At 42.3% G+C, this 27,774-nt stretch overlaps 1 protein-coding gene across 4 annotated transcripts in view; it reads left to right on the forward strand.

Annotated features, from left to right (window-relative positions):
- The window catches only part of LOC109994546 (plexin-A1), a 179,669-nt gene that overhangs the window by 15,526 nt on the left and 136,369 nt on the right, over positions 1-27,774 (forward strand). For all 4 annotated transcript variants that reach the window (XM_065954584.1, XM_065954585.1, XM_065954586.1 and 1 more), the window contains exon 2: positions 17,184-18,627. In XM_065954584.1, the coding sequence (XP_065810656.1) occupies positions 17,446-18,627 (1,182 nt within the window). In that variant the 5' untranslated portion in view covers positions 17,184-17,445. The remainder of the gene's footprint in view (positions 1-17,183; positions 18,628-27,774) is intronic.

Genomic DNA, 27,774 nt, shown 5'->3' on the forward strand with positions numbered 1-27,774 from the left:
GAAAGGGGGAGGAAAGAGAAAAGGGAGAAAGTAACAGAGACAGGGAAAAGAGCAAATTGCTCTTCTCCCCCCGCTAGCTGCACTAGCAGTATTGCAGCCAGACAGGCAATGTGGAATCTGAGTCAGCAAGAGTTAAACTAGGGCCCTAGCTGATAGCCCCGGGGCCGCTTGTAACACACACACTCATTCACAAACACACTCACACACAGACACGGTGTCAGACCTGTCGCCCTGCTCTCCTCAGCCCTCCAGCTTCAGCCCTAACTATAGCTGTTCAGCCAACCACTCTTAATTAGTAGCTGCTGCTGCCCTGCCCCGGCGCCACTGTGGCAAAGCCCCATCCCCGTGTCTGTGTGTGTGGTGGGTTCCGTTATGTGTTAACACAGTGCATCAGCTGCAGTCCTGCCTCTGTGCTGTCTTTGCAGGATTTATGAATGCCTCTCCTATGACAAATGTGTGAATCAGCGTTACAGGTTGAACAGGGAAAGTAGAGATTACATAGCCCTCTGTTGGCTAAGCAGACACTCTCTGTTTTGTGCATTCTACTGTTGCACCACATGCTCCATCTCTTTACTTCTCTCCGTCTTCTTTTGATGCTCAACAGAGCTGCCACTTTAAAGCCACCATCACGGAGGAAAACTAAAATGCTTTCTTAGTGCCACTTCTAGAAGATCATGGTGAGTCAGTGCATGACATGAGGAGTCGAGCCCTGAGAGGCTAAAGAGACTCAAAATAGGGAAACCTGTATTTCCATTATATCTCATGTTCTAAGAGCGCTATAGTAACAGACTGTTGGCTTTCAGGAGATTGCTTCAGAATCCGGTTTCACTGTTGTTCCCATTGAGGTTTATGCCTGTCAAGAGAGCCAAAAGTGTGTACTTTCATGTGCACATTTGTGTGTATTTACCACTCAAATACTTGGCTGTACTTCAACAACCACAAGAGACAAAGACAGCACTGCACAATGTACTCCTTTAGCACCACATCCACACTCTTACAGCTCTGACCCCTCCTTGCGTTTCTCAGCCATGTGCATAGTGCGAGGCAGCGGTTAGGGTCTCATCCAAGCTGTGGATCAGGCTGACACATTTCTGCCCCAGGACCATAGGTACCAACAAATAACTGGAGTGAGCCTACGAGGAAACACGCACAGCTGGAAAACAGTCAATAGATAACTTTTAACAAGCCCCTCATGCAGGCTTTCCATGCACACACGTTCATATCTGCTCAGGGACAAATACAGGCTACATCCCTGCAACACAGTGACCCAAATCAGTGGCATTGTTACCCCCTTTCTCTCCAAGGCTGGATCTAGGCCACATGGTCTCGTGCTGACTGGACGGGGCACCTCAAGCGTTGCCTAGCGCCATCCATTCACACAACCACAGCAGCAGCAGCACCATCCATTGATGGATGAATCAGAAATCCATTGTGAAGTGAGAGATTTGGTTGTGTGCTCAGCCGGGAGCTTGTAAAATAAATATTCAGAGCGCCTCACTTCAGTCGAAGCTTTCCAGGATTTCTCTTACTTGACATGATAACAGCTTTAAGAGTTTTTTTTTTTGTGGTCAAAGCGGTTGTGGTCACCCCGCGTAATCTGTCGATCTCGTTTACTCCGAGTCTCTTATTTTCATCCCTCCCTCCTCTTTCCCCAGTGAATCAGCTTACAGAGACGCTTCATGTACTAGTGTGCTTGTTAAGCCCCACATGTAGCTGCGCAATATCCCTTCTTTAGTGACAGACTGGCATGTGACTACCCAAAAAAGAGATGAAAATCCAGGCTGCCGTCTGCATCTGCTCGACAAAAACAACAAGTTCTCCCTCTTTAGCGTGCATTTATAAAGCAGTCCATGACCACCTTCATGAAACCTTAAATTTGCTGTGTTTGCTCTGCGCACTATATGAATCTACATTTTAGAAAGAAGTCCTAATGTTTATTTTACAAACCCTCAGGAGCCAGTTGCATGCATTTTAAGCAACAGTTTCATCATGTTTAAAATGCAAATGTAGCCTTTGGGGTGCGCAGAAATGGCGAGAGTGAGCTAGCGCTTTGTTTTGTCCCAGTTATTCATTAGGGTTTAATAATTGCTGCCTCGCAATTCATACAAACATTGCCAGCAGAAATGGATTCACTTCATTCTCTCCTCGGAAAGGTCAAAGCACATAGCGAGACACCTCCCTGACACCCAAATTTATGATTCATGAGTTACTTCTCTTGGAAAATGCGCTTTCTCTTGGGCAATTTGGCTGAAAACTCGCTATTTGTGTGTGTTTGCTGCATGTGTGTGAGTGTGTGTGTGTGTGTGTGTGTGTGTGTGTGTGTGTGTGTGTGTGTCTGCTTTAAAGACAGTTAAAGGCAGCCGTTGATATTCAAATGAGGCAAGCAGGTCTAGACTTGAATATTCCTGGAGAGAGAGAGAGAGAGAGAGAGAGGGGGGCGATCTTCTGGGGACATCTATCTCTTCTCCTCTCTCTTGCTCACTGGTGTGGCATTGTGGGAAGAGGTCGGAGGTACGGCTCTGGTGACAGGTTCTTATCATTGTGCGAGCCTTAACCTTCCCCCCCTTTGTGAAATCACAAGTTTTAAAGAGCCCGAGCAGATCATACAAGCCATCCTTCAGCACACCAAAGGAAGGGTCAGCCGACCTGTGGAGGAAAGTGGATTGCAGCGCTGCAATGGAGACCGGCTTAGTGCTGAATCCCATTATCAAACAGCGTTTGTCAAATAATAGGTCAAAGCCCACTGGTACCAAAGACATATTAGGTTGTAGTTTAATTCCACAGCTTTGTTGAACTGATTTTGCTCTGAACAGACTTAATACAGAAACTCTTTGTTCTCGACCAAATCACTTTGCACAGAATCTGGACTGAGTGCAAAACTTGATCTCAGTCACTGTGCTGAGAAAATACATTAATACCAAGGCCAAACATGACTTTAACTTTGCTTTGATATGGATTTATTTTCTGAATTGTTTACACTGACTTTAACATGTCAGAATTTTAAAAAGGTACTACATTTTTTTTTTTTTTTTTTTTTACATTTTCCCTATACATTTCCTTTTTACAAACCCCTAGCCCCCCGATTATGTGCCCTATCCACTTCTACTTCTTTTTTTTCCCATACATGAATGTATTATGCATGCATACATCCCAACATTTCTTGCTTCGTTAGAAACATAATTTACGTCCCTTTAAAGCCGCAACACCTTGTTTTCATAAACACCCAAACAGTAATGGCACTAAAAGAACACCTCAGTCATATTTTCAATCTGCTTTAAAAAGTGGCTTTGAGTGGCTGGAATAATGGAGGGATTGGGGAGTTTTGAGTGGCAGTGGGTCCCGGGGGTCTATAGAACATGGCAGGTCATTTGCCTGGCCAGTATTGGTGTGATATATATGTACCACTACAGCGAGGGGGGGCCTGCGGAAAATGCGTGAAAGAGGGGGGTGAGGAAGCGAGGCGCTTATTCAGCACTCTAGGAAAGCAATAGAAACAGAGGGGAGACTTCATCAGACTGAGGGAAATAACATTTAAACACATTTAAATCCACGGGGAGTCAAGTATTTCTTATCTTGCAATGATTGCGTCCTTCAGTGAAGCCCTGTCTGTCATGCACAGCAATATTCAGACCTGAGACTGAATTATGAGCTTTATTCATCTCCTCTGTAGGGTGCACTCTGTGAGGGGCTGTGAGGAGAGACATTTGTCTTCCGACTGAATTCCCCCTATCAAAAAGTCGGCAATCGCTGAACTAGGTGCGCATGTGTGCAGTTTCATTGAGCATAGCTTGTCCTGTAAGACTTTTCATATCTAACTCAGTGTTATGTTGAAAAAAGACGCTGATAGAACGTCCCTCTTCTCTCCTGTCCTCACCTCTTTGTCTCCAGCATTCCCCTCACTCTCCACTCTTCCTCTCATCTCCCCTCTCTGCTCCCACCAGTCTCCTCTTATCTCTTCCTCGGTGCTCACATTTCCATCTCTCCATGTTTTTTTTCTTTCTCTCCACGTTTGCTCTTATCCTCCCCCACACTCGTCTTCCCTGAAGCTCTACGGGTGTCTTGGGCTCTGTTGCTGTAACGACACTGACAAGCTCTTTGGATACAGATTTGGCTTTGTCTTCATCCGTCTATTTCTCCTGTCTTTTTTTGTTAGCGTTTCTCTCCCTCCTTCTGTCACTTGTTACATTCAGACACCTCTAATGTAAACTTAGACGGACACAAAGATGGTCAGACACCCATAAAATACACACACACACACACACACACACACACACACACACACACACACACACACACACACACACACACACACACACACCTGTTTACACAAATGCCAGCTTTATTAATTGTGCTGTCTCTGCCAAGTTGAGAGGCAGTCTGTAATATGACCTAATGAAGGTGTGCACCAGATTGCTGTGTGTGTTATGTCTTTAGTGGAATCTCTGTGTTGCCTCCCCCTTGCCTGCCCTGTGACTGACTCACAATAGCTGATGTTTCTCGTCATTCTGGACTGACCAGTAGGCCCGGCCCTTCCTTTTGGGAAGGCTCCAAGAACAGGCAGGCGCCTCTGAAAAAGGCTCTGATCATGAAATGGAAGTGTTGGACTGAGGACTGAATTCTACTTAGACTTCAGTGCCAAAAGTTTTTTGGCTTGGGGAGGAATATTTTGGTAGAAAAGTTGGTTCATCATCAACTGTGTGAGAGATAAAAAGTCTTGTTATTCTGTTAGGAAAACCTTAATAAAGCTCCTTCACATAATGACTTCTTATTGTATTTGCTCTAATAATGATGAAAATGTTGGTAGATTTGTTTTTGTTTGTTTACTTCATAGATACATATGAGTAGTTTGTGAATAATATTATTTTCTAAAAGTGCAGCTGTCTTGTAATTATAAGTTAAGGCTTTCAACAATCGTATTTTCTTATTACATGTAGATTTTATATGTATGTGTCTATTTCTCAAACAACAGGTTGGCATTTTTTCATTTGATGTGAACTTGATTAGCATAAAACAAAGCAGTTGAAGAAAAAGACTGTGGGAGTAGATCACACTTAACAAGAACAGTTAAGGGTTACATTTTCACAATAACAGAGTTTGTTTAATAGAAAGATCTTCAAGGGTTTGGAAAGAAATCTCAGATAATAATTGCTGTAGTGTGATAAGATACGGAGGAGTAGTGTTTGATTTTGCAGCTTGAATTTCTCTCTTAAAGTAAATAATAACAAGAAAACTTAAGAACAGTTAAGGATTTGTTTGTTTCTTTGTCTGAGTAGAAACTACCACACAGGTCTTGGTCATTTAAAAATGATTCATTGTTTATTTTTTTAAAGCCATCGATTAAAACTCTGCAGAATATATATCTCCTTGAGAACGCGGCAACCATGAAGAGTATTGTTTTCAAGTACTTTGTCTGAGTTGAAGTGGCGTTGGGTGTAGTTATATGACAGGCTTCTGCCCACTAGTTGGTAGAAAAAGTTTCCCTTTTAGCAAAACATGCACAGACTGCTCTCCTCTTATCTCTCTCCATTCCTCCTTGTTCTGCCTCGCCGCCTATCTGAAAAGGTTCTGTCAATTCCTCTCATCTCATCCCTATATCCTTACTTTTTTCCTGTTTCCATTACTTTGCTTTTTCACTTGCACCATTTTCACTACCGTGTGTCCTCAATCCCCAGCCTGATTATTACACACTTTCTAGACCAAAACGCTTTTAAAGCATGTTTTTCATATATCCTGATAACAGTACAAAACCTCAAAACTGCCGTCACATTTTATGTTGTAGTAACTGCTAACAGTTATTCAATCAGGTTTTTGTTCTTCGTCTCTGTCTCTGTTGCCGCCTCTGTAGTGAAGCAGCGTTGCATGCAGCGCCGTGCGTTGCGCTTCAGCAGAAATACAGTATGTGCTGATGATCTGGGACAAGACAGGAAATCGTCTGAGCTCACAAACCCCTATTCTCTTCCTCCTGAACACCATGCACCATTTGTGTGTGCATGCACATTCACACACACTGTCTGCTGGCTTGAATATTCTCCGGCTTAAAAACCAGGATCCTGAGCTAAAAACAGTCGGGATGGATGAGCTTCCTTTGTTTAGCTCCACAACGGCACGACTGGAGATAATTGGTGCTGGCCCCACATGACTCAGATGTAACAGTGCCATTTAAATGAAATGAATGGTGCTGCCCCCACAGAGTTCCTTGACATGGCAGTGTCTTTGTATAGTGTATATGCTGTTGTTGCAGATCTTCCTGTACACTTTTGATGAGTTTGACCATCAGAGTTAGGGCTAATTTTTTGGCAAGCGTTCTTGGTTTCCAGACAGATGCATTGGAATAAGAATCTATACGATATGGTAACGGCATGTTCTGCTATATAACACACTTTATTGGCCTCGGTGGGAAATCTGCCTTAATTCAAATGCTGCACATGTGTCTGTCTCCACAGTTGTTATAATAAAACAACTAACAAAACTAACAACAATCAGTTAAAACTACAGCCTCCTAGGAATTGAACTTGCAGAGACATCTGCATCAACCCGGATGTCTTCTGAGCCATCAGAGGAAATAAATCGAATAACCACCATACGACACAAGCCACACGGCTGTCTTGAAGCGTTTAGAGCATAGGATAAAGCCCTGTGGTCATAGACAATGATATGGTTTCTAATACTTCTCAACAGCACACATCCGGAAACAGAATGGACCCTAATGGACAAAGATGGATAAGGATGCTGTCCGAGTCAATACTGAACCAGCCTAGATACACTTTGTGTAGTCGTTTATGTTAGTGTGTGTCTGTGTGCATACCAGTGCTGTTGCCTGTGTGCTGTCACGACAATAAAGTTAGACATTTATTTGTGTAAACTTGTACTGGATGATGTCATGATTTAGACCAGGGGAGAAAGGGGGAGAGCGGATAGTCAATTGGTTGTCTGTTTTTGTTAACTTAATAAGAGAGGACCTTTTCTAGTGTGAAAGAGCCCCAGAAGAACTCACATTGACAAGCTATGAGCAAGATCAAGACTTTGAACTGCTCAGGGAAGATGTCGGCCTCTTTTCATGACGCCATCTCAGATAACCTTTACCCGAGATGCATATTTCGTCACATTCCTCCCATTCATAGATATGAAAATGCCAAGAGCAGACTTTGGATTACCTGTTTGTTTTTCTCTGCCTCTCGCCGACTTCTGAACTTGCCAAAGATTAATGTGATTTTGAAGTTGATACCAATTGCTTTTCTTTCTGTTATTTGATAGCTGCATAGTAAATGCATAGTTACATAATAAAAGGAATAGCATGAATGGTTCAAAAAGGTGCAGCACACACAGACTTTTCCTGTATTGGTGTCGCATGGGATTTGCCAATGCCAACTAGGTGCGGCCATGAGCAGCTGAACACACATCTCAGGAGAACTACAACATCACGCGATAATGAAGAGAAAAACGTGCAAACGAAATGTAACTTTGTCTTTCCGTGATTGCTTTAATGTTCGTTTGGTGCCTGTTTTGATGTTATGTTGATAAAATGATGAAAAAAACGATCGTGAGTCCAAAACATTGTGTTTTATTTTGAAATTGAGCAGACACTTTGTGAGTTTCCTTGTTCTGTTTTGTCCAGCTTGATGCGTGCCTGCAGCGTACTCCGTCTAAAATTGACTCACAGCGCATTTGTAACGAGCAGAGCATAGTGCTGCTGCTGGCACGCTCTGGAGACAGACCACGGCGCCGGTGTGGAAACACCATCATTGACTAAAGTGGCAGCGACTGGCGGTGTAGTGCGCGGTGCTGACGGATCACAGCGTGCACAGAGTAGGTGGAAATTAGGGGTTAGGAGACAAGTCTTGCATCCATAAGCTTAAATGGAAAAAAACAAGACTGAGGTCACATTATGACAGTTTCTTTTGTTATGTTGTCATCAAAATTGATGTTGGACGCATTCATCTCAAAAAACTACTGTCTTCAGAAAATCCTGGATCTTGAATGGAATCTTTTAGATGGACAACATGTTTGTTGTTGTAGATCTTTCTCAATCTCATGTGTGATCTAACCAACAAATGTCTCTTTTCTACAAAGCAGAATGTCATATGGTTTACATGTGCAAGCTGAATAAGAGTCAAAACTGAAACAAATTTGTTTTCATTTGCTGAAAGCTAAAAACTATAATTAATGCTCGAGCTCCGACCTCGATGTGTGAAGGGTTATTGTCATTTTCATTGTTATTTAACTCTGGAAGAGGAAAAAAAGACAATGCCTACTAAGGAGACTGGAAGTGTTCAACAGTGTATTACCATGTGTGTAGTGTTTAATGTCTCCTTATTTTATAACTTTGGCTGTAGTGTTCATTTGAAAGCTGAACATTCATCTAGTACGGAGAGTAGCGGAGGGCCACACAAGCTTACTCCTAGAAACATAAAGTCCAAAAAGGGGAGGCTTCCTTTATTGGCCTGTTAAAAACAAAAGGAGACAGTGATTCTTTTTAATACCTTTCTCCTTGAAGCGACCCACTCCACGTCCACTTGTCCACTTCCACCATCAACAGCACTGTCTTCAGATCCTTTATAATGGCATGCCTGTTTTTTTTTTTTTTACAACTGTCAACAGTCTGCTGGCAGGTTTTAAGAAAGCCCTGCAGTACAAGCCAAGTCTAGCACTCTGGATGTTGAGGGTCAATCAGACTCATAAAACGAGGGTGTTAGGAAGAGAAAGCAAAAGAAGGGAGTTGCAGTTGAGGAGAGCAGTGTTTGGTAATAGCAGAGCAGGCTGCATTCCATTAAAGTGAACTCAGCAGGGAGAATATGAGCATGGAGGAAAGCACCCTGCTTTTTTTGTTCCACTTCAGTGTATCCATGGACAGATTTGAAATAGTCATTTCTTACACCAATAATTTTTTTATTTATTTAATTTTTGTTATTTTAGGTAACTTTCAAGTTCACTGTTATAAGAAACATTTCTTTCTTGGTAAAGAAACTTTTAATTTCGGACCATTTTGGGTGTTCATTGACTGAACCTGTTCTCACCTGTGGTTTCATGACATAAACACCTGTACAACCTGCTTGGGGGAACTCAAACCACAACTTGATTGATGGTGTGAATGACTGTTAAAAAACCACAGGACCATGTGTGGCTGACCCTTCATTGTGACTGACATTGCTCAGTGTTGATTCAAGCATGGGGTTGGCACCTAGGCGCATGCTGGCTTTGTGATTAGCAATAACAATGCAGGCATCATTAACCCTCCACTGAGTAGATTCTTTTAATATCCATGCAGGTTTTTATGTTCAGATTAAGTAGGCCTTGACTGGCGGTAATGTAAATCAGAGACAGCTGATATGTACTGGAGTTTGACATTTTGACTGATCCTGGCATCATTTACAGGAATCATCAGTCATCAGGAAACCTCGTACTAGCAATAATTTTCCCACAATAAACTGGATATACCAGACCAGACCAAGCTGGTGGAGATTCTTCAGTGTTGGTTTCTATTAACACTGTAATAGACAATGTATTATAGAAATGATATGAAGACAAGATGTGGAATAATGTATGTGGGATTGTAGGCTAGTGTTTGTTAGCCATTCTTATTTAGAAATATTCAATTTTGTTTAGTAATACATGGGCATATTATTTACATGAATATCAAGTCTAGAGTTGATTTAAGATTTAAGATCATCAGCCTGCTGTGGTATGTCACCTCCTATCAGAGTTTAGCCTGACTGCTGTATTTTTAAAGTAAAAAAAAAACGTAGCATGAGCGTCATGCTACAGGTATGCTAGGTTCTCAGAGTGATATTACCTCTGAAACACTGAACTCACTGCACAATTTCTGCATTCATATCAGGCTCATTGTGGCCTTGACCTACATATTTCCCACCTTAACACACACACACACATGCACGCACACACACACAAACAGGATTTGTCATGGAAAGAAAGACCCCGTCGCACAAACACAGTGGAGAGATTAAGAGTAAACCACTAATCTGACGCTGCCTGCATCCATGTGTTGTGCATCTGTGGGCTGCCTTTTTTGGGGTGTGGGCAGGTTTTGTGCAACGGCTGCTGCTTCAACCGTTTCTCATCCTGTCTTAGCAGCTGGAATGAAGGACTTTGTTTTAACAAGGATTTTAACCCTGAGCGAAGAAAACAGGGAGGAGAAAACATGTTCCTGTGCTCATGTTAACTTTGTTTTATTTGTCATAAAATTGACGATGAAGCATTTTGTGTCTTATATTGGTTTCTGGGCTGCTATGAGTCATAAAAGGTGGAGAACAAGACGGAGGAAATAAGTAGAAAGATGTAAGCAAACCTAAGAGAAAAAAATAGTTTTGAGTATTGGATGGAAAAGATTGATGTAGATGTAAAGATGTGGATGACCACAGTATGTTCACCTTTCTTAGTTAAATTGATGACAAAAGGGCTGCATGTACACACCTAGTTGTGCAAACCCTTTGTTTACCAGCCAAATCAGACACAATATTCACAAACTGTTTAGAGATGATGCAATTTACTACCCAACAAATTAAAAAGACTGCTTAAAAAGTGTTAAAACACTATGGCTCCTTCAGTCTTTTTGCATGTTGCAAAATGAAATCTTACACCTGTCACATAGACCACCTTACTCGTACAAATGTATGTTTGTTTGATTGAGTGATAAATTCCATTGAAAGGTTTGTCCTGCTTTCCAGTTTGGTAAGATTGCCATTGGTCAGATTAAAAGAAGTCACACAAACTGGTTTCAATGTTACCATGGTTTGGTGTTTTTTTACAGTGTCTATTTGAACATACAGAAGCTGGTGAGCTGTCTCACATTTGACAAATGCAGGCAGAGGAGGGACAACTGTGCACTGTAGCCTCAGAGGAAAGACTTGTACGCACACCACACACACACACACACACACACACACACACACACACACACACACACACACACACACACACACACACACACTGTGAATCTGAAATCACGTCTGTCAGCATATAATCCCATTTACCTCTGAAAACACGAGTGTGAATGTGTTTATTGTTGCAGGGAACGAGTAGGAGAAGAATTTGTGTGAAGTAGTGCCCACAGTCTGTCTGCTGTTTCAGAGTGGCAGCTGTCACACACACACACACACACACACACACACACACACACACACACACACACACACACAATCTACACAGCACATTGGGTGTGAGAAGCAGTTGTCCTTGGACTCATTGCTGCTCCAGCCCTTCACTGTGTGAGTTTATTGTCTGGCAGTTTTTTTTTTTTTTTTTTTTTTTTTTTTTTTTTACTCGTCCTTGTGCAGCTTCTGTTTTGAGCCTGGGAAACAAGTGAGAGATGACAGTGGAAATAAGTGACATCATCATATTATTACAGATTAACAGGCTAACATAAAAAGAGTGTAGTATAAAATCTTTAAGTCTGTTTTTCACATTTTTAATGCTTGTTTATTATGATGTGTTTTATGAAGCTTTGGCTCATGATACTTTCTGAAAAAAAAAATCTTTTACAACTTTCAGATTCCATTATGCCACAGAGCAGAGGCGAGCAGCTTGTAAAGCCACCGCTGTAAAGAGTATATTCTTGGCTAACGCACTTCAGCAACTCTAATACAGAACAAACTGTGGACAACGTTTGAGGCCAGTGTCTCCACTCTGTCAGCTACATCTGACAGGTCTGGATCAGGTTTTTATCACCCCAGTCGAGCTGACGGCTTGAAAGTCAGCCCAGCAAGGTCCTGTAAAGACATGAGGCTCAATTTGTTCCAATGCATGACTTCCTTACAGACAACACACACACACACACACACACACACTACCTTTTGTGATTTTGTTTTGGCAGGCCACCTGCCACAGAGAGAAAGAGAGAAAGGGCACTTGCACTTGTCCTTCACCAAACTGATTTACATTGGCACTAAAAAACAAAACTCATAAGGGCTTTTAATACACATCAAGAGTTGCCAGTCAGCTAGTTTCCCCAGCCAAGGCAGGAAGGAAATGATACAAGATACCACACTGTACAATACTGCATTCTATTCCCACCTTGTGAAAATTGGTCCTACCACCTCTGAAATTTGTCTTGGCTTGCTGCATGGATGACTTGAATATATGAAAGACAGTTGTTTTTGGTTGCTTGAAAGTGCCAGCTCATACTTTAGTCATTCTTTCTTCATCACTAAATGCCCTCTTTACCTTCTTGCTAATGAGAAAAATACGACCTAAAATGAATGTCAGATCTGAGCTGCCCTCTTTCTAGTTATATCACCCCAGAGAGGTCTCTAGAAATACTGTCCATATTCCTTTTATTAACACATTCAGCTGTTATTGGAAAAAGGAGGACCTTTATGATGGTCCATGGACAGTAACAGATGGGCTCAGCCATTTTTTTTCTGATAATACCCCAGCAAGTTATTGCAATAATGTTGACATTCCTCGATAATCCTCTGCAGACAAAGTGATTGCTTTGTTGCAGTGTTGAGATTTGAGTTTTTGGTGTGTTAAGAGGACCTTTGCGGCTTTACTGCGGGGGTCTGTCCCCCCATGTAGCCCTTCTGAGCCCCCTGAGATCGCCTCTGATTGGTACATATGTCAGACTGGTGGGATAACCAGGCGGCAAATGACTAGCTTGCACCATGCCTACCTGCAGTGTGCGTGTGTGTCTGTGTGTGTGTGAGAGACTGAGCACAGGCCCAAGTCTATGTTTATTCAAAGTACTGAAATAGGTTAAAAAAGCAACCCACATGCTCCACCCAGTAGCAACTTCAGGAAGACTCTCTGTTTGTGTCGGTCTGTGAATATGTTGTCTGCCACCGATCCCTCCGTCAACCCACCCCTCTGTCGTTGTGTCGGGGGATGGTAATCCATTCTTCCCATATGCAGATCGTGGCGATGAGATTAGGCAGACCCTGGGAGAGGATTAAGGCTTCACGGTTTGGCTCTCCTTCTATCTCTTACCCTCCTCTCTAACCATCCTAGCTCCTCTACCACCACCAAACCCCAACCCAACCCCTCCGACTTCTTCCTGCCACCCCCTCGTGCTGCTCAATCCTTTGCCCTGCCACCCCCCAGGCAAATCTCCAATCTCTACAGTGTGTAGGCTGCTGAGTGAAGGGTGGAGGGCAGATTAAGATCGAGACCCATTAGGTTTATGTACATGTGCATTTTGATTTGAATGTGCATGTGTATTATTTTGTGGTTTTCTTGCAAATTATAATGTGCTTGTGTGCACAGAGGGGAGGATATGCAGCAGATGTCATTTTGTTGAAATATGAAGAAATATGTGTATGTATTTGCATAGCCCTCCCCCCCCCCCCCCCCCCACACACACACACACACACTTCTCTATCTGTATCTTGCACCCTTTTACCTCTTCCTCTTGTCACCCACGTGTTGCGATGCAGTGCAAAGGGTAGAGAATTTGTGCTACTCTTCTTTCTTCCTCCTCATCATCATCCCTCTCTCTGTTTTCCCCTCCCTTTCAGTGGCGAGTGCCGTAATTGATATGCCACCGGCAATAAATCAGCACAGCTCTGGGGCTGAGCGCCGACCATTATCTGAACGGACAGGTTTAGCTGCTTTGCAGAAGAGGGTGAGTGAGGGAGAGTTGATCCAGCTCAACTCAGGGGAGTCTCCACTTCACCAGCTCCACCACCCCCATCACCAGCTCCACCACCCCCGCCTCTTCACTGCAAAGCCAAATAAACAAATGGAAGTAAAGCTGTGAAAGGACCCCTTCTTTCTAAGCTTTTTTCCTCTGTTTTATCTTCCACCTCCCTTTCAATCCCTCTTTCCAATTCCCAATATCCATACACACAGAACAATCCTGTCAATTGATAGGCCGTCCCGATATCAAATGCAATCCACTTGGCCCCTTACTGCCAGTCCTCTCCTATGCTTTTCCCTGATGTGATAACGACCACAGCTCCCCCGATATGGTGGCTGCCCATTCCCAAAGCCACAGACACGCTCCAGCCCAGAATGATTGACATGTTTTTCCTTGATGGTGCCAGATATGGCTTGCAACCTTTTCCTACCCGCTTTCCCCACTGTTTGACTTTAGCTCAGGAGGAAATTGAAACTGAAGAGGGGTTGGAGGATAAGAAGGGGGTGAGAAAATAGGAGAAATTTGAGAAAAGGAGGAATGTGTGCAAGAAGCTGATGTATTGAATATCTCCTCAGCAGTTGGGTGTTTTCTGTCGTGACAGGACGGAAGTCAAGGAAGAAGGAGTGAGACATTCTTATTGTGACTTAATTACTCATCCTGTTTCCTACACGCTAGATTCAGAGTTTCGAATCGAATTGAACTGCATAACGTTATGCTGTCTTTGCACTAGCATGTATTTGTGATGTCATTATCTAATTAACAGGTTAGATAACAAGCAGCCAGAGACACACTTTCCAACATCAAGCCGTTGCTTGCTTAAATGAAGAGGTATTGAAGTAGGGATGTTTTATTTCACATTCTCTGTCTTTATCAGGCACTCTCATTTCCTTGTCTCATTGTATCTTTTCCTCACTTAGTGACATAGGGAAAATGAGGCATCCAGCCTCCTTGCTTGACATCACACTTTAAATTGACATCTGCTCTTATGGTACGGCTGTACCATTGTGCAAGAAATTAGTTGTTTTTTTTAGGTCGACTCATTATTTTATTGCGGCTGCTTATGTGGAAGAGGCTGTGATCTGCATCGAGTTGCTTTAATCTCACAGACTGCAGAGCGTGGGTATATCTGATAGCTGCAGCTCAGGCCCTTCTGTCTGCAGTTACCGTGCTGAGCTGCTTCAATCCTCCGGGCTCCCCAGGTGTTTGATTCAAGCGCTGGTATAGCTCTGATTAAAATGCAACAGAAGTGCTGCCTTTTGTTTGGCTCCTGCTGCTCCTCGCTCACCCTTCAGCTCCTCTCTTTCTAGCTCTTTTTTCTCCCTGCAATTCCTCCCTTTTTCTCTGTCTCCCACTTTCTCTTTTTCAAGCTCTGCTCCTCTTTTTCAACTTAGTTTTTTTTTCTCTCACTCCTACACATTTGTCTTCTGCTGGCCTTTCATTTGTGGAAATTGGATGACACCACCTCTCCCTGAACCTGGCTAGCACTGTCTCAGCTGAGCTATGGTTTGCTATTCCACGAACATCGCCACCACTATTTCTCTTCTCTCCTGCGCTCTCCCTCTCTCTCTTCTCTCTCACACTCTTTGCAGTGACTAAAATTGATGAGCAATTCAATGACTCCTCTTACTGAGGTGTTTAATTCTTTCAATACTCGGGAAAGTGCATTTATTTTCTTACTGCGATCTCATCCAAACTCCCTCTCTTATACCTATCCTCAAGTATGGCTGTGTAAACCAAAAAAAATAAACAGAAGATTTAGATCTCATTTACATCCATACCTTTGTAAACTGATCACACTCCATGACCCTGACTTGTGCTCTGTGATTGATAGACAGATAGCCTCCTGACCACATGAGGAGCAGGAGGCAGTAACTAAGATAAGAAAGAAAGAGAAAAGAAAAACAAATATTCCTCTTTGCCCCTGCTCTCTCTGTTCCTATCTCATATTTCTACCCCTTCCCCCTTTTCCTTTCCTCCTCATCTCACTGTAGTGTCTCATCTTTTCTGATTCGGTGTGGTCATAAAATATCCTTTGCGCAGACACTTTGATAGTCAAGGTGAAATTGAAGTGTGGGGTCCCTGGGAGAGTTGCGTCCTGTTTTGCATAATCAGCATTTACAGGAGAGCTAATGTTCCAGTTTTGCAGTAACATGATTGGCTTGTCAAGTAACAGCATGCACCATACAAACCCAACTCCTCCTCATCATAATACTGTTGTTGTAGGACATCTTAAGAAGCAATTGCTCTCCCTCTTGATGCCTTCTCCTGTCCTCCTTGTCTTTTACCTGTAAAACCTGTTTCCTATAAATCATTATAATATGAATATGTACCTTACAGCGGGAGACTATCCCTGTCAGACAGGAGGGGGGGACGTGGGGTCTCCTGAAAAAACAAAACAAAACAACAACACAGAAGTAGCAGACTAAGCAATAGAGTCCGCTATACGTTGCTATCATTAAAACATTTGCCTTTATATCAATGCTACGTGTTGTTCAATGGAATCGCACTACCAACAAATTAGCAGACAACAACATACTGACGAAAAGAAAATGTAACCTTGCAGCAGTCACAGTATATAAGCATCACCACCCTCTCCTACTGGCTCGGGGTGAATTCTGCGGATAATACCCTGTTGCGTTCTCAGCTCACTTGGACTTGCTGCGGAAAGTACAGTTCAGCCAGGTTAAGATGTTGTTTTTGGCCACCACATATACCTAGACCTCCACTGAGCTAATCACTGCATGTTTCAATATGAAAGTGGTCTCAATCTAGTGGTCTATACACAGTAGCTGTATAAAAGGAGACGGGAAGGATTTGGATTTGATGACTGATTGTGGTCAGAAAATGGGGCAGATTTGGCTCTGTCTGTTTTCTAAGATAAGGACCCTTCAAAAATCAAAAGTGATTGGTAAACCAGAATTGTGCTGTATGTTTAGCACACATCATAGTCAGAGGTCCTTGTATTTCTCTATGCTTCAGTTTGTCCATTTGTCCTGGTGTATACATTATATTGTAATCACTGCCTCCTGAGGGAATTGGGAGTTTGTCGGGTGACCTGCTGTGCTTGCATGAGCGTCTGATGCACGAGTACTTTTGCCAGAACTGCAGGCATAATTACAATAAGGGGTTACTTGATAGCGTGTTGATGCTGTTGAAACTCATGACAGGAAAGCCTTCTAGCAGACCTAGCAATAAATTGCTTGCTGTCAATGTAACAGTGCCCACTGGCAATTTTTCAGACCAACGCCTCCTCCAAAGCCACCATGGTGAAGTTGAAAGTTATAAAATATTAAAGAGTTCAATGTTGTGAGTCCATAACTCATTCCAGCAACACTCGCATTATGCGTTCAGAGCCTTTAATAATCGGCCCATGCCTCCCCTGCTATCTTCACCCGTAATTAAATGCTGACACACATTTGCCTTCCAGACTTGATTTGATATAATTTATTTATCACTGGGGCAAATGTCAGCTGGATTTTTTTCTGGTTTGGGCTATGCAATATGTGGGCATGATAGGCCTCTCTGCCTGCTTGATGCATAGTCAATAGGAAATGTTTCTTGGATACTTACCATGTTTTTTTTCTCTGCCTTACAGGGCTCCAACCTCGTGTCTATACGGATGATGTTCCCGATGATGGCCTGCAACGCTAAGAGTGGGACAGCGGATCAATAGGAATATTGTTTACCCTCCCTTAAACCCACTCTCTCTCCCTTTAACTGTCCTTCTTCATTCCTTGAAAGAAGAGAGAACCAAAACCTGACTGTGGAATTGGTACCAGAGCTTGTACTCCTCATCCTTCTCCTTCTCTCTTTCTCCTTCCCCAACCCCCTAAGCCTTTCCTCCTGACAGCCCAGATATGTGCCCCCTAGCTCGGTCAGCGGCTTTGCCTGGCCACGGGAACTTCTTCCTCCTCTTGGGGCTCTTGCTTATCATGAGCTCATCCGTCTCTGGAGGCCAACCCCCGCCCTTCAAAAGATTTGCCCCTTCTGAGTCGGGGCTTACACATCTGGCCATCCACAACAAAACTGGGGAAGTCTATGTGGGTGCTGTCAACTGGATTTTCAAGTTGTCTAGCAACCTCACCAAACTGCGCAGCCACATGACCGGCCCGGTGGTGGACAACGAGAAGTGTTACCCTCCGCCGAGTGTCCAGTCATGCCCTCATGACTTGGCCCAAACCCCCAACGTGAACAAGCTGCTTCTCATAGACTATGCACAGAATCGCCTCATAGCTTGTGGCAGCACTTCACAGGGGATCTGCCAGTTCCTCCGTTTGGACGACCTCTTCAAGCTGGGCGAGCCCCACCATCGCAAGGAGCACTACCTCTCCAGTGTGGCAGAGTCAGGCACCATGTCTGGGGTCATCATAAGTTCCCCTCACAGTCCGACGAGCAAGCTTTTTATTGGAACACCCATTGATGGAAAGTCCGAGTACTTCCCTACGCTGTCCAGCCGCAAGCTGATGGAGAATGAAGAAAACGCGGACATGTTCAGCTTTGTTTATCAGGATGAGTTCGTCTCCTCTCAGCTGAAGATCCCCTCAGACACTTTGTCCAAATTCCCTGCTTTCGACATCTATTATGTGTATAGCTTTAGCAGTGAACAGTTTGTGTACTATCTGACAATGCAGCTGGATACCCAGTTGACCTCACCTGATGCCAGCGGAGAGCAGTTCTTCACCTCCAAAATTGTCCGCCTCTGCGTGGACGACCCCAAGTTTTACTCCTACGTCGAGTTCCCGATTGGCTGCACTAAAGACGGTGTGGAGTACCGCCTGGTGCAGGATGCGTTCTTGGCTAGGCCCGGCCGGCAGCTGGCCAACTCATTGGGGATCTCAGAGAATGAAGACATCCTCTTCACAATCTTCTCACAGGGTCAGAAGAATCGGGCCAAACCACCCAAAGAGTCAGCACTGTGCCTGTTCACCCTGAGGAAGATAAAAGAAAAGATCAAAGAAAGAATTCAGTCCTGCTACAAAGGAGATGGGAAGCTCTCCTTACCCTGGCTGCTTAACAAGGAGCTCGCCTGCATCAACTCGGTAAGCTCCAATCTACTCTTTGTGCTTTCTTGAGTTTTCAGTTGAGTACTTACTTTCTTAACTTTATTTTTTCCCTTAAAATCATTTGGTCTACTTATCAGTGAGTGGACAAATATCATGCTATGATTATTTAGAAAGTGATCTAGACTCTGTTAGCATTATAGTTAGTGGGCCCTTTTTAAACCAGTCTAATGGGAGAGTTTTACAACATTGCTTTTCGCTGATGAACAAGAACAAACGTATTACGAAAGTGTAATTTGTGCCTTCTCTATTTATACTTCTCCACTAAAACCTCCACCTTTTAATTGAATAAAGTCCATGCTAATTAATTCATCAGTGACTCATTCACTTCCTTCTGCCAACTTTTACAACTAGAACCTCAGTGTGCTCTGAGTTAGTCAGGCAGGGGACATCATGAGCCCAGTCCCCTGGATTTGTGAAATGTCAATCAGCAGTAGCACTTGTGCACACACATATACACCTAGTATGGTTCAGTGCACTGCAGTGTGAGATCCTGGGGGATAGCATGAGTGAGACATGGTTTTTACTAACTGATCCATGGGGCATGACCCTGCATGCATTAAAGAGGACACAGCTCAAACTGACTCGCATACTTGCTCTCACACCTGAAACATTAAGGTACTATACAGTTAAAAATCAAATAATGAGCATCTGTTATACACCTGTTCTCATCTTCCATTTCTCTCTAACCTTCGTCCCTCATACTCTTCTTTCCCCCTGAATCCTCTTATATTTTTGTTCCTTCTATTAGTGTTTGATGAGCCTCGCTCTTAAGTGACCACCTGTCTCAGAGACCCCATCTTTCTTTTTGTGTGCTCTTTAAATTCACCCATCCTTCCCCTCCGTCTTGCTCTTTCTTAAGATGGCTTAATTAAAGCACTTTTTAAAGCTTTCTCTGAAATGTCAGCGCGCACCATTTTTCCGGCAGGTGTCCTCCCTTTACATACAAACACAAACCATTTACCCTGTGTTGCATAAAATTGAGTGCTTTAATTGCTAAGAAAAGCCCCTTTGCTCGGTGCATGTCTTTATTAACTCGAGTGCACAGGTGAGTTTTGTGTGTGGTAGTGTAAGTAATGTGAAAGACCCCGCCAAGACCTCTTTCCCCTCCCTTCCCTTCTCTTTATTTCCACCTTCTATAGATGTTGTAGTATCTTTCCTGTTCAGTGCTTGTCTTTATTCTTTCCTTTGCTTCTCTTTCTCAGGGCCCATCACTTTCACAATAGCTCTGAGTAAAAAAAAAAATCTCATTTATTTCAATTAGACCTTTGGACTTGTGCAGCAGGGACTCAGGACTCTTAGGTGCAGAATTCTGCGGTATAAAACCAAATAATTGAAATCAACCATTTACTGTATGGGGTTTGGAGGAACATCCCTAACTCACTGAACTGTTGATCAAATACTGTTTGTGAACACACACGTCAGGTAGAAAATTCTGTTGTGCTGACACAACCTCTTACCTCATCAGCATTTAGCCAGAGGAACATATTATTACCGTTATAATAACTCTCAATAGATAGACCAAAAATGTCAAATATATTTACTGTTGTGCAGTGTGTTTGCTTTTGATAAGACTCTAACTACACATCCTGGTTTGCATTTCACCTGACATAGCTGTGCCAATGAAGATTGTATAGACTTAAGCTTTTTGTATTAGAAAAGGCACAGCTGTAACAAAAAAACAATAGTTAAAAAGACTCATGATCCATAACATCAGGGTCCTATTAACGACACAAAATGCAGCATTAATCTTTAAATCACATGCACTTGCACATTTCCTATCACAGAGCAGTGGTGTTGTTACTCTTTAAGTCAGATCCTTTATCCCTCCTCACAGTTTGTCATTTGGGTTTGTTACAACATTTTAGATAAGAATCAAATTCACTTACGTCAGTGTCCCCTCAAAAACTGTCCAACATAAGCTGTCATCAACAATGATGTAATAGCCTCACAGATAAGCTCATTGGCTGACCCCACGGCAGCAGCAAGGCTGGGGGGGTCGTCTTCAGGTTAATGACGTCCGCCCCGTTGCCCCTAAGTACTGACCTGATGTCAGCTGCAGGCGAATGACCTCAACCTCAGTCAGTGATCCATAGGACCTCAAATCTGACCTCGTATGAATGCCTGATATTATTTTTTTTCAATGTGGGAGCTGGTGTTGTGCAACATAATTAAACACAACAACAAACTCCTCTGTAGCATTACTAGACTCGGCTGTTGATGAATCGTGTAGACAAATAACAAGAGACAACAACATATTAGACAAGAAGTTTCATTTTCCTGCATTAATAACTAGCCTTGATTTACTCCATGCAAAACAATTAACATGCAATCATTAACTGGAAGCGCTAACAAATCGGCCCAATATAACTTCAACTTTAGCCAGGACCTGAGGGTAGAAAACCCCCAGGAGAGAGTTTGTTTCAAGCCAAAGTTTGTTAAATTTTTCTTTTACATTACTGTTGGGTTATTTACCTAAAATACATTTGATGAGGTTATAACTATTCTAACCTTCTATGTACTTATTGTTAATAATGTTTGTATTCTTTGCACTTTGAATCATATTATGCACTTTGAAATGCGACTAACCAAAGATTATTTTTTTTAATAAAAAACAGCATTTTGAACCACTCACATTTTGCATGTAAGAACCTGTATTTCAAACACTGAAATTCATATCAGTCATAGTTTAGTTTTGCTGCTGCGACCAACTTTGGCACAGAAAAACGTTGTTGATGCTCTCAAACGAGATTTACATACTTTGACATGCACATAAGTCCTTAACATAGGCTCAACAGTTTGATTTCTTTAAACTGGTATTTAAGTTATCTAATTTAGACGTGGTCTAAAAAGAGTCAGAGACACAGCGGAAACTTATGAGCATAACTAGGAGTCATTTTTACTTTTCTGTTTCTCTCACTGAGCAAAGGAATTTAAACTGGTGATCTCCCACTCCACAGCTCTCTAGTGTTTAGGCTACTGGTGTTGGCACTGAACCCCACCCACATTTTCTCAGCCATTCCAGCCTTACTCATGTGACTGAGCAGTGTGGGAAAGGCTGTGTAATGTGGGAGTGGAGGGCTGACTACATTCAGTTGACCCTGCCACATAGCGGTGGAGAGGGCAAGGCAGGGGTGGAGGTGAGGGAGGCCTGGACAGCTGTTAGCCACACAGCCATGATGGATGACCAGGCGCTCTGTCAGCTCCCTGTGTTGACTTCATGTTAGTGCTGCATCATGATTTGTTCGCCTCTGGTCATCATTAGGATGACATTTTCATCTGCCCTCTTAACACAAATGTTTGGGGACACCAGAGATTACTGTATTGGACAAAGAAGTCACACAAAATCAAACACGCATACACACACCGGCCCTTATCTTGTTCTGATACCTGGCTATATTTGACTGCTGTGTTGTGTGTGTGTGTTCGTTTGTGTATCTCTGTTTTGTCCCTGAGCTTTATTGGTAAACCCCTGACCTTCTCCCTGGTTTGAGAGTGGATCAATACAAACCATTTCCATACAGAGGGAGGAAGAGAGAGAATGCAAGACTGAGAGCAAGAGAGTGTGGTGCCAGGTTAAGGGTGTGTGAGATGGAGCTGAATTTGAAAAAAGACAGGTGGGATAAGGAGAATGTGTTGTAAATGGAGCGGGGGGGGACATAAAAGAAAGAGAGGCAGGGTGTGGGCTAGTGAAAAAAAAGGAGAGAACACAAGAGAAACTGAGAGAGGAAGAGTTGGACTCAGCAATGTAAGGGGGAGAGTTAGGGAATGTAAAGGATGATGTAGGAGATGGAGGGAGTGTGAGAATAAGAGAGTGAGCCAAAGAAGAGGCTTGGAGTAAAAGAAAAGTGATGGAGAGAGAAAAGTGAAGTGTTGCATTAAACTGATCTGTAGCAATGGTTGTACACATTACTATGTGCAAGTGATACAGCCTTATTTTTTGTTTTCAGGCCCTTTTCACCTGCATTCACTGTCTGATGTAGAAATGACTGTGTTGTAGGAATGCACATGTATGCTTACTTGATGCTGCAGTTTTGATTCAGTACACAGTATATCCACAAGCTGCAGAATAGAGGTATGCAGATCTGTTTATTTGATGTAAACATCATGTTTTTTGCTGCAGCACAGAATGTGACATCAGTGACACGTTGTGTTTTTAATGGTGAAAGTTTGACTTTTATTAGAATGGAGACACTGTTCATAACTAGAAATTGACATCAACTCATTTTTTTGTCACCACTGATTTTCTGGCTCTTTTTAAAAAAGTTAGTCGAAAGCAGTCTGATTTTCGATCTCCGCCTAACCTACACTTAACCTTAAAGACAAATGGTGCTTATATTAATGAGTATCAAACAGAAAGAGGAAAAAATGGAATGCAGGGAGAGAGGGAGAGGAGGAAAAGGAGAGAGCATGCAGTCCTTTTACAGCCAGTGTGTGCGCCAAAGACAAGCCGTGATTCACCGACACAGAGGAGAGGGAGGCGAGAGGAAGAGTGATAGCCCCAGAAATCTTTTCGCCCGGCAATGCCAAGAACAGCGGGAGAAAAGGGCGGATGACAGGGAGAGGGGAGAGCGATAGAGGGAGGAGAGGAGAGGGTGATTGAATGCTGGCTGCGACACAAATAATATCTTGTCCGTCACCTGGCCACCACACTGTCCTCTTCAGCAGCACGCCACTCTGTCATGTCAACTCTCAATGTGCGTGTTTGTGTGTACCAGTGTGTGTTTATTTGACAGGGTGTGTATATCTAGAAGGTATAGCTGTGATTATAACAAGGACTTAGGAGCAAGAAACTCCTTTGTGTGTGTGTGTGTGTTTGTGTGTGTGTGTGTGTGTCTACGTGTCTTTGTTTGCGGTCACTTTCCAGAATATTTTTTTTAACTCACTATATTAATCATATTTAAAGTTAATTACTTGTGTGCTTTGCTCTCCACAGCATGCAAAACGTTATATAAGTCACCTCTAAGGTTATAAAACACTGTTCTATAGTCCCTAAATCCAAGAAAGATATCCAAAGTCTTTGTGTTTAACATCAGGGCAGTTTTCTCAAACAGCGCAATGCACATACAGCACTGATGCACTACACATCCGCCCTGGGTAGAAATGTTTGGTGATTATTTTCCAGGTCTGTTCGGTTGATTATTGAGGCCCTTTCTTTTTTGATGAACACGGCCTATGTAGTGAATCTGATCAATCTCTGCTAGAAGTCATTGTGCTTTTGGAGCTCTAGTCGTCCAAACAGCACAGCGTTTATAGAGTTGTGATTGATAAAATAACTTTGATTGAGGCGCCAGAAACGATTGAATATATGCTAGAAGATGACCTTTTTATAAAGATGCTGTTGTTGGTCATAAATGCATGTTTAACTCATTCTGACAATAAAGACAGGGTAATGACATCCTGCACAACCCTTCAATATGTTTTATTTTCACTTAATTAAAAACAATCAAATCTTTGGAGTCTGATAAACCAAGCTTTATCCTGGTGCTACTTTCATAACACAGAAATTTGATGCTTCTTAACATGTCACCTTTGACCTTTCTTGCTGCAAATGAGCTTGTGTGTAATTAACAATCTTCTAGCGTAGACATATAAGCTGTGAGCCTGCAATATTACATTCTAAGTAATAAATTACTTAAAATGTGACTGAAGGGTAGAAAGAAATTCCTGGTGGAGGAATGTCTCTACATGAGGCTCATACCAAAGACTATTGAACACGTCGGCTGCTTTCTCTCAATCACAAGATGGATGATGAGGGTTTGAACTGTGTCACAAGCCAATGCATCAATCAATCGGAGAATTGGTCCTTGCACAAAAAGTTGATCTCAAGTATTCATTTTTTGATGCAGCGTAGGCCAGCTGTCGCAAGGCCATTAGTGTCAAAGGTGAGAAGTGATGTATAGCCCGGAATCAATATTGAACATATCAGTTTGGATTGTCGTCTATTGTGTTTATTGCTGTGGCCTGTATGTGTTCAAGACTTTAGTTGTGAGACAGTGTGGAGGGAGTTTTGAACTTTTTTTCCCTTTTTAGTTTTTATTGGGGATTATGAAGACACACACACAAACATAGAAAGGTTTATATCTTGCTTTAACAAACATATTATCACCAATGCTAAATTGTGCGTTTGGTCGTGTCAGATTAATTTATCAGAGTACTAGAGATGCTCAACTAAGTGATGACAAGCGGCACCTTGGACTGGATACAGCACTATAGCAGATGCATATAAGTTAACCAAACCTTTTACCTATGGATGATACAACACATAATATTACATTGGCTCTCTGAATTGATTACATCACGGGCTGTCTTTATGTCTAAGACCCTGTATTTGCTCTCAGAGTTAGTTTCCTAGTTTTTCTTTATTTCTTTAATCCTGTTTTCTGAATTTTTTTTAACCTATTGGGCACAGATAAAGTGAGGATACCTAGAACATCAGTTTTTCTCTCTACTTTTGGTGATGTTTGGACAAATCTTCTTTGTCCGTCTCTGAGCGTCTCATCTCATGTCCGTGCCACGCTTTAACCTCTGTGAAACACAGTCCTTCCCGCTGACCTAATCTAAAAGGATGTGCTGGCAAATGCGTTTGAGTAATTAGACCTGATTAATTGAGACAGAGTTGACGACTAGAGTTAATTGACAGTCTAAATGAGTTGAACTAGGAGACACTGATTGGGCAGGTGGATTTAAACATTATTCATATTAGTAGGTCGTGTTTCCTTTAATATTTGGTGATTTGATTTGAAATATGGGAATTTGTTTTTAGGACAGACGTTTTTGTGTGTGTGTGTGTGTGCGTGTGTGTGTGCACGCCTGTGTTTGAGCTCACAATGTCACACCCACTCCGTGCTCAAGTGTGTCTTTCATCCTATTATTAAAGGACAATAGAAAACCTTTTGGAATAGACCCCATGCAGACGATGTGTGAGCTGCTTAATTCTCCCTCTCTTTATTCCTGACCTTTCTCTCTCTCTCTGAGGAGTGTTTAGCTCAACAAATCCCCATCTCTCGCACCACTCTAATGATACTAATTGTCAGTGTAATTATGTATTGATCTGTACTGTGTGTGGGTGTTGTGTTGCATACATCATTATCAGGAGTAATCAGAAAATGTGGGCCAGAGTTTGTTTCTGTCCAACGCATGCTAATAGTATCAGCGTTTGTTTGTCTGTTTGCTTAAATTTCTCATCTAAAATCTAAATCAGCTTTACAACAACACGCTCTACATACATTACATGTAGATGCATCCTAGTGGTACAAGTTTAGATATATTTTTCCTTCATGGAGTTCCTACATTATTTTTAAACAGAGGCAAATTCCTGAATATTGATCTTAAAACAGTTTATTTTGAAATGATCTTCTTAGATAGCAAAACAAAGTGAACAAAGCTATCTGCTTTGCTGGTTAGAATCTGGAGACAAGGTAGAGCCTGTTTTGACTGACATCTATCTGGCTCTGCCCACAGCGTAGGTGCATGGCTGAGATGCTCTATTTGTGCTCAAAGATGCGACTGCAATGCACAACGATAGGTTGGTAAAATTTGCAACTGCTCTATCATTAAGGACTTAAATTCCGCCCGCCAGAACCCAACACATGGCGCACAATAGATCATCTGTGTACCACACTAAACTCCTGCAAATGAATAAAGACAACAGCAGTCGACAGTCATGGATCATCATCAATATTTTCCTGCAGACTAAGCTCAGGCTGGATGGGAAAAACAGAATATCTGCTGTGTGACTATTGTTGCGATTGGGCTGCAGAATCTATTGTGTTAATTACTAAATAGACATCAGAGCATGACCAGGCCCAACTCAAACCCAATATCAGGACAGTTAACAGAAGCTGGAGTGACAATATTCCATTTTCAATTGAAGCTAATATTGTTATACTTTTAAGATGGCCTATAGTTATGACCAAAAGGCCCAGAATGACATACCCATTGTGGATTCAGGTTGTAGCTTAGAAATATTTGTTGCAGTTAAAAAGCTTTAAATCTGCTGAACCACACCTCCACTGCTGGTCCCTGAGCAGCTCCAGCAGATCAGCCAAGGGTTAAACACTTTGCCTAAAGGCACCTGTGTTGGTTGATAATGAAGGAAGAAGAAGGTGCGTGCCTCACTAACTTCCCCCCCATATTTTCCAGCAGCTGTGGAGATTTTCACTGATGATCTGTTGATCGCAAGCGCTTCTCTTGTCTGCCTCCGAGCTCTTCAGATTTGTCTTTTGTTTATTTTCAAGAGACTGTATGCGTCTTTGTGTGCATTCACAGTCACACGAGTGCTTCTTCCTCCACATACAGTCTATATTATTCCTCCCCTGTCTTTGCCATTCAGTTGGATTTCAGTCTAAACATGTGGTGACAGCTTTTGGAATCGGCTCTCTGAAAAGGTGCCAACTCCTTGAGGTTTCTCTGTCATCCTGGAGTGCACTCAACATCGAAATTACAACCCTGCAACCCATGAATATGGAACTGTTGCAGACATTTCTTTTTCTAAATTATTGATCAGTTTTGATCAAACAAAATAGTTCAGGAAACAACTGCAGCATCTCAGTAGGAAACAATTCATGGATAATAAATAGTTTACACAAAAATACATTTCATCCTAAAATAGGATTTATTTCATTTTACACGTCCAGACTTGACATTTGAATCACCAGCTTTTAAGAAAACACTTCAGCATCACCAAACACATTTTCCTCTCACAATGTTGGTAATGCATCATGCTTTTTGTTCAGCCCCTTTGAGACATATCGGAACAAACGCACACTGTCTCCATGGAGGTAACAACATCACAGCTGACGTCAGTGTGCATCCTTATGGGTTTCTTACATCTTGTTAACTGAAACACAGGTTTCTCTTAATTTGTACTAGTTTGTATCACAGTCGATGCTGCATGTATTTGTTTTTACATGCACATGTTCATAGCAACTTATGTGCAGTGTTCTTTTTATGAAGTCTTAAACATTGGAGTTTCAGGAGATTCAGAAAATCTGTCATTGCTTTTAAATTGAATGAATGCATGGATAAATCTATAGAAAATGTAAATCTCTTTTTAGTAGCTTCTCACAGTTTTAAAGAACGTTTTACAACATCTGCAAAAAAAAGTCACAGATTTTGTGTGGT

Source organism: Labrus bergylta, chromosome 5 (assembly GCF_963930695.1).
Source record: "Labrus bergylta chromosome 5, fLabBer1.1, whole genome shotgun sequence".
Classification (NCBI taxonomy): Eukaryota; Metazoa; Chordata; class Actinopteri; order Labriformes; family Labridae; genus Labrus; species Labrus bergylta.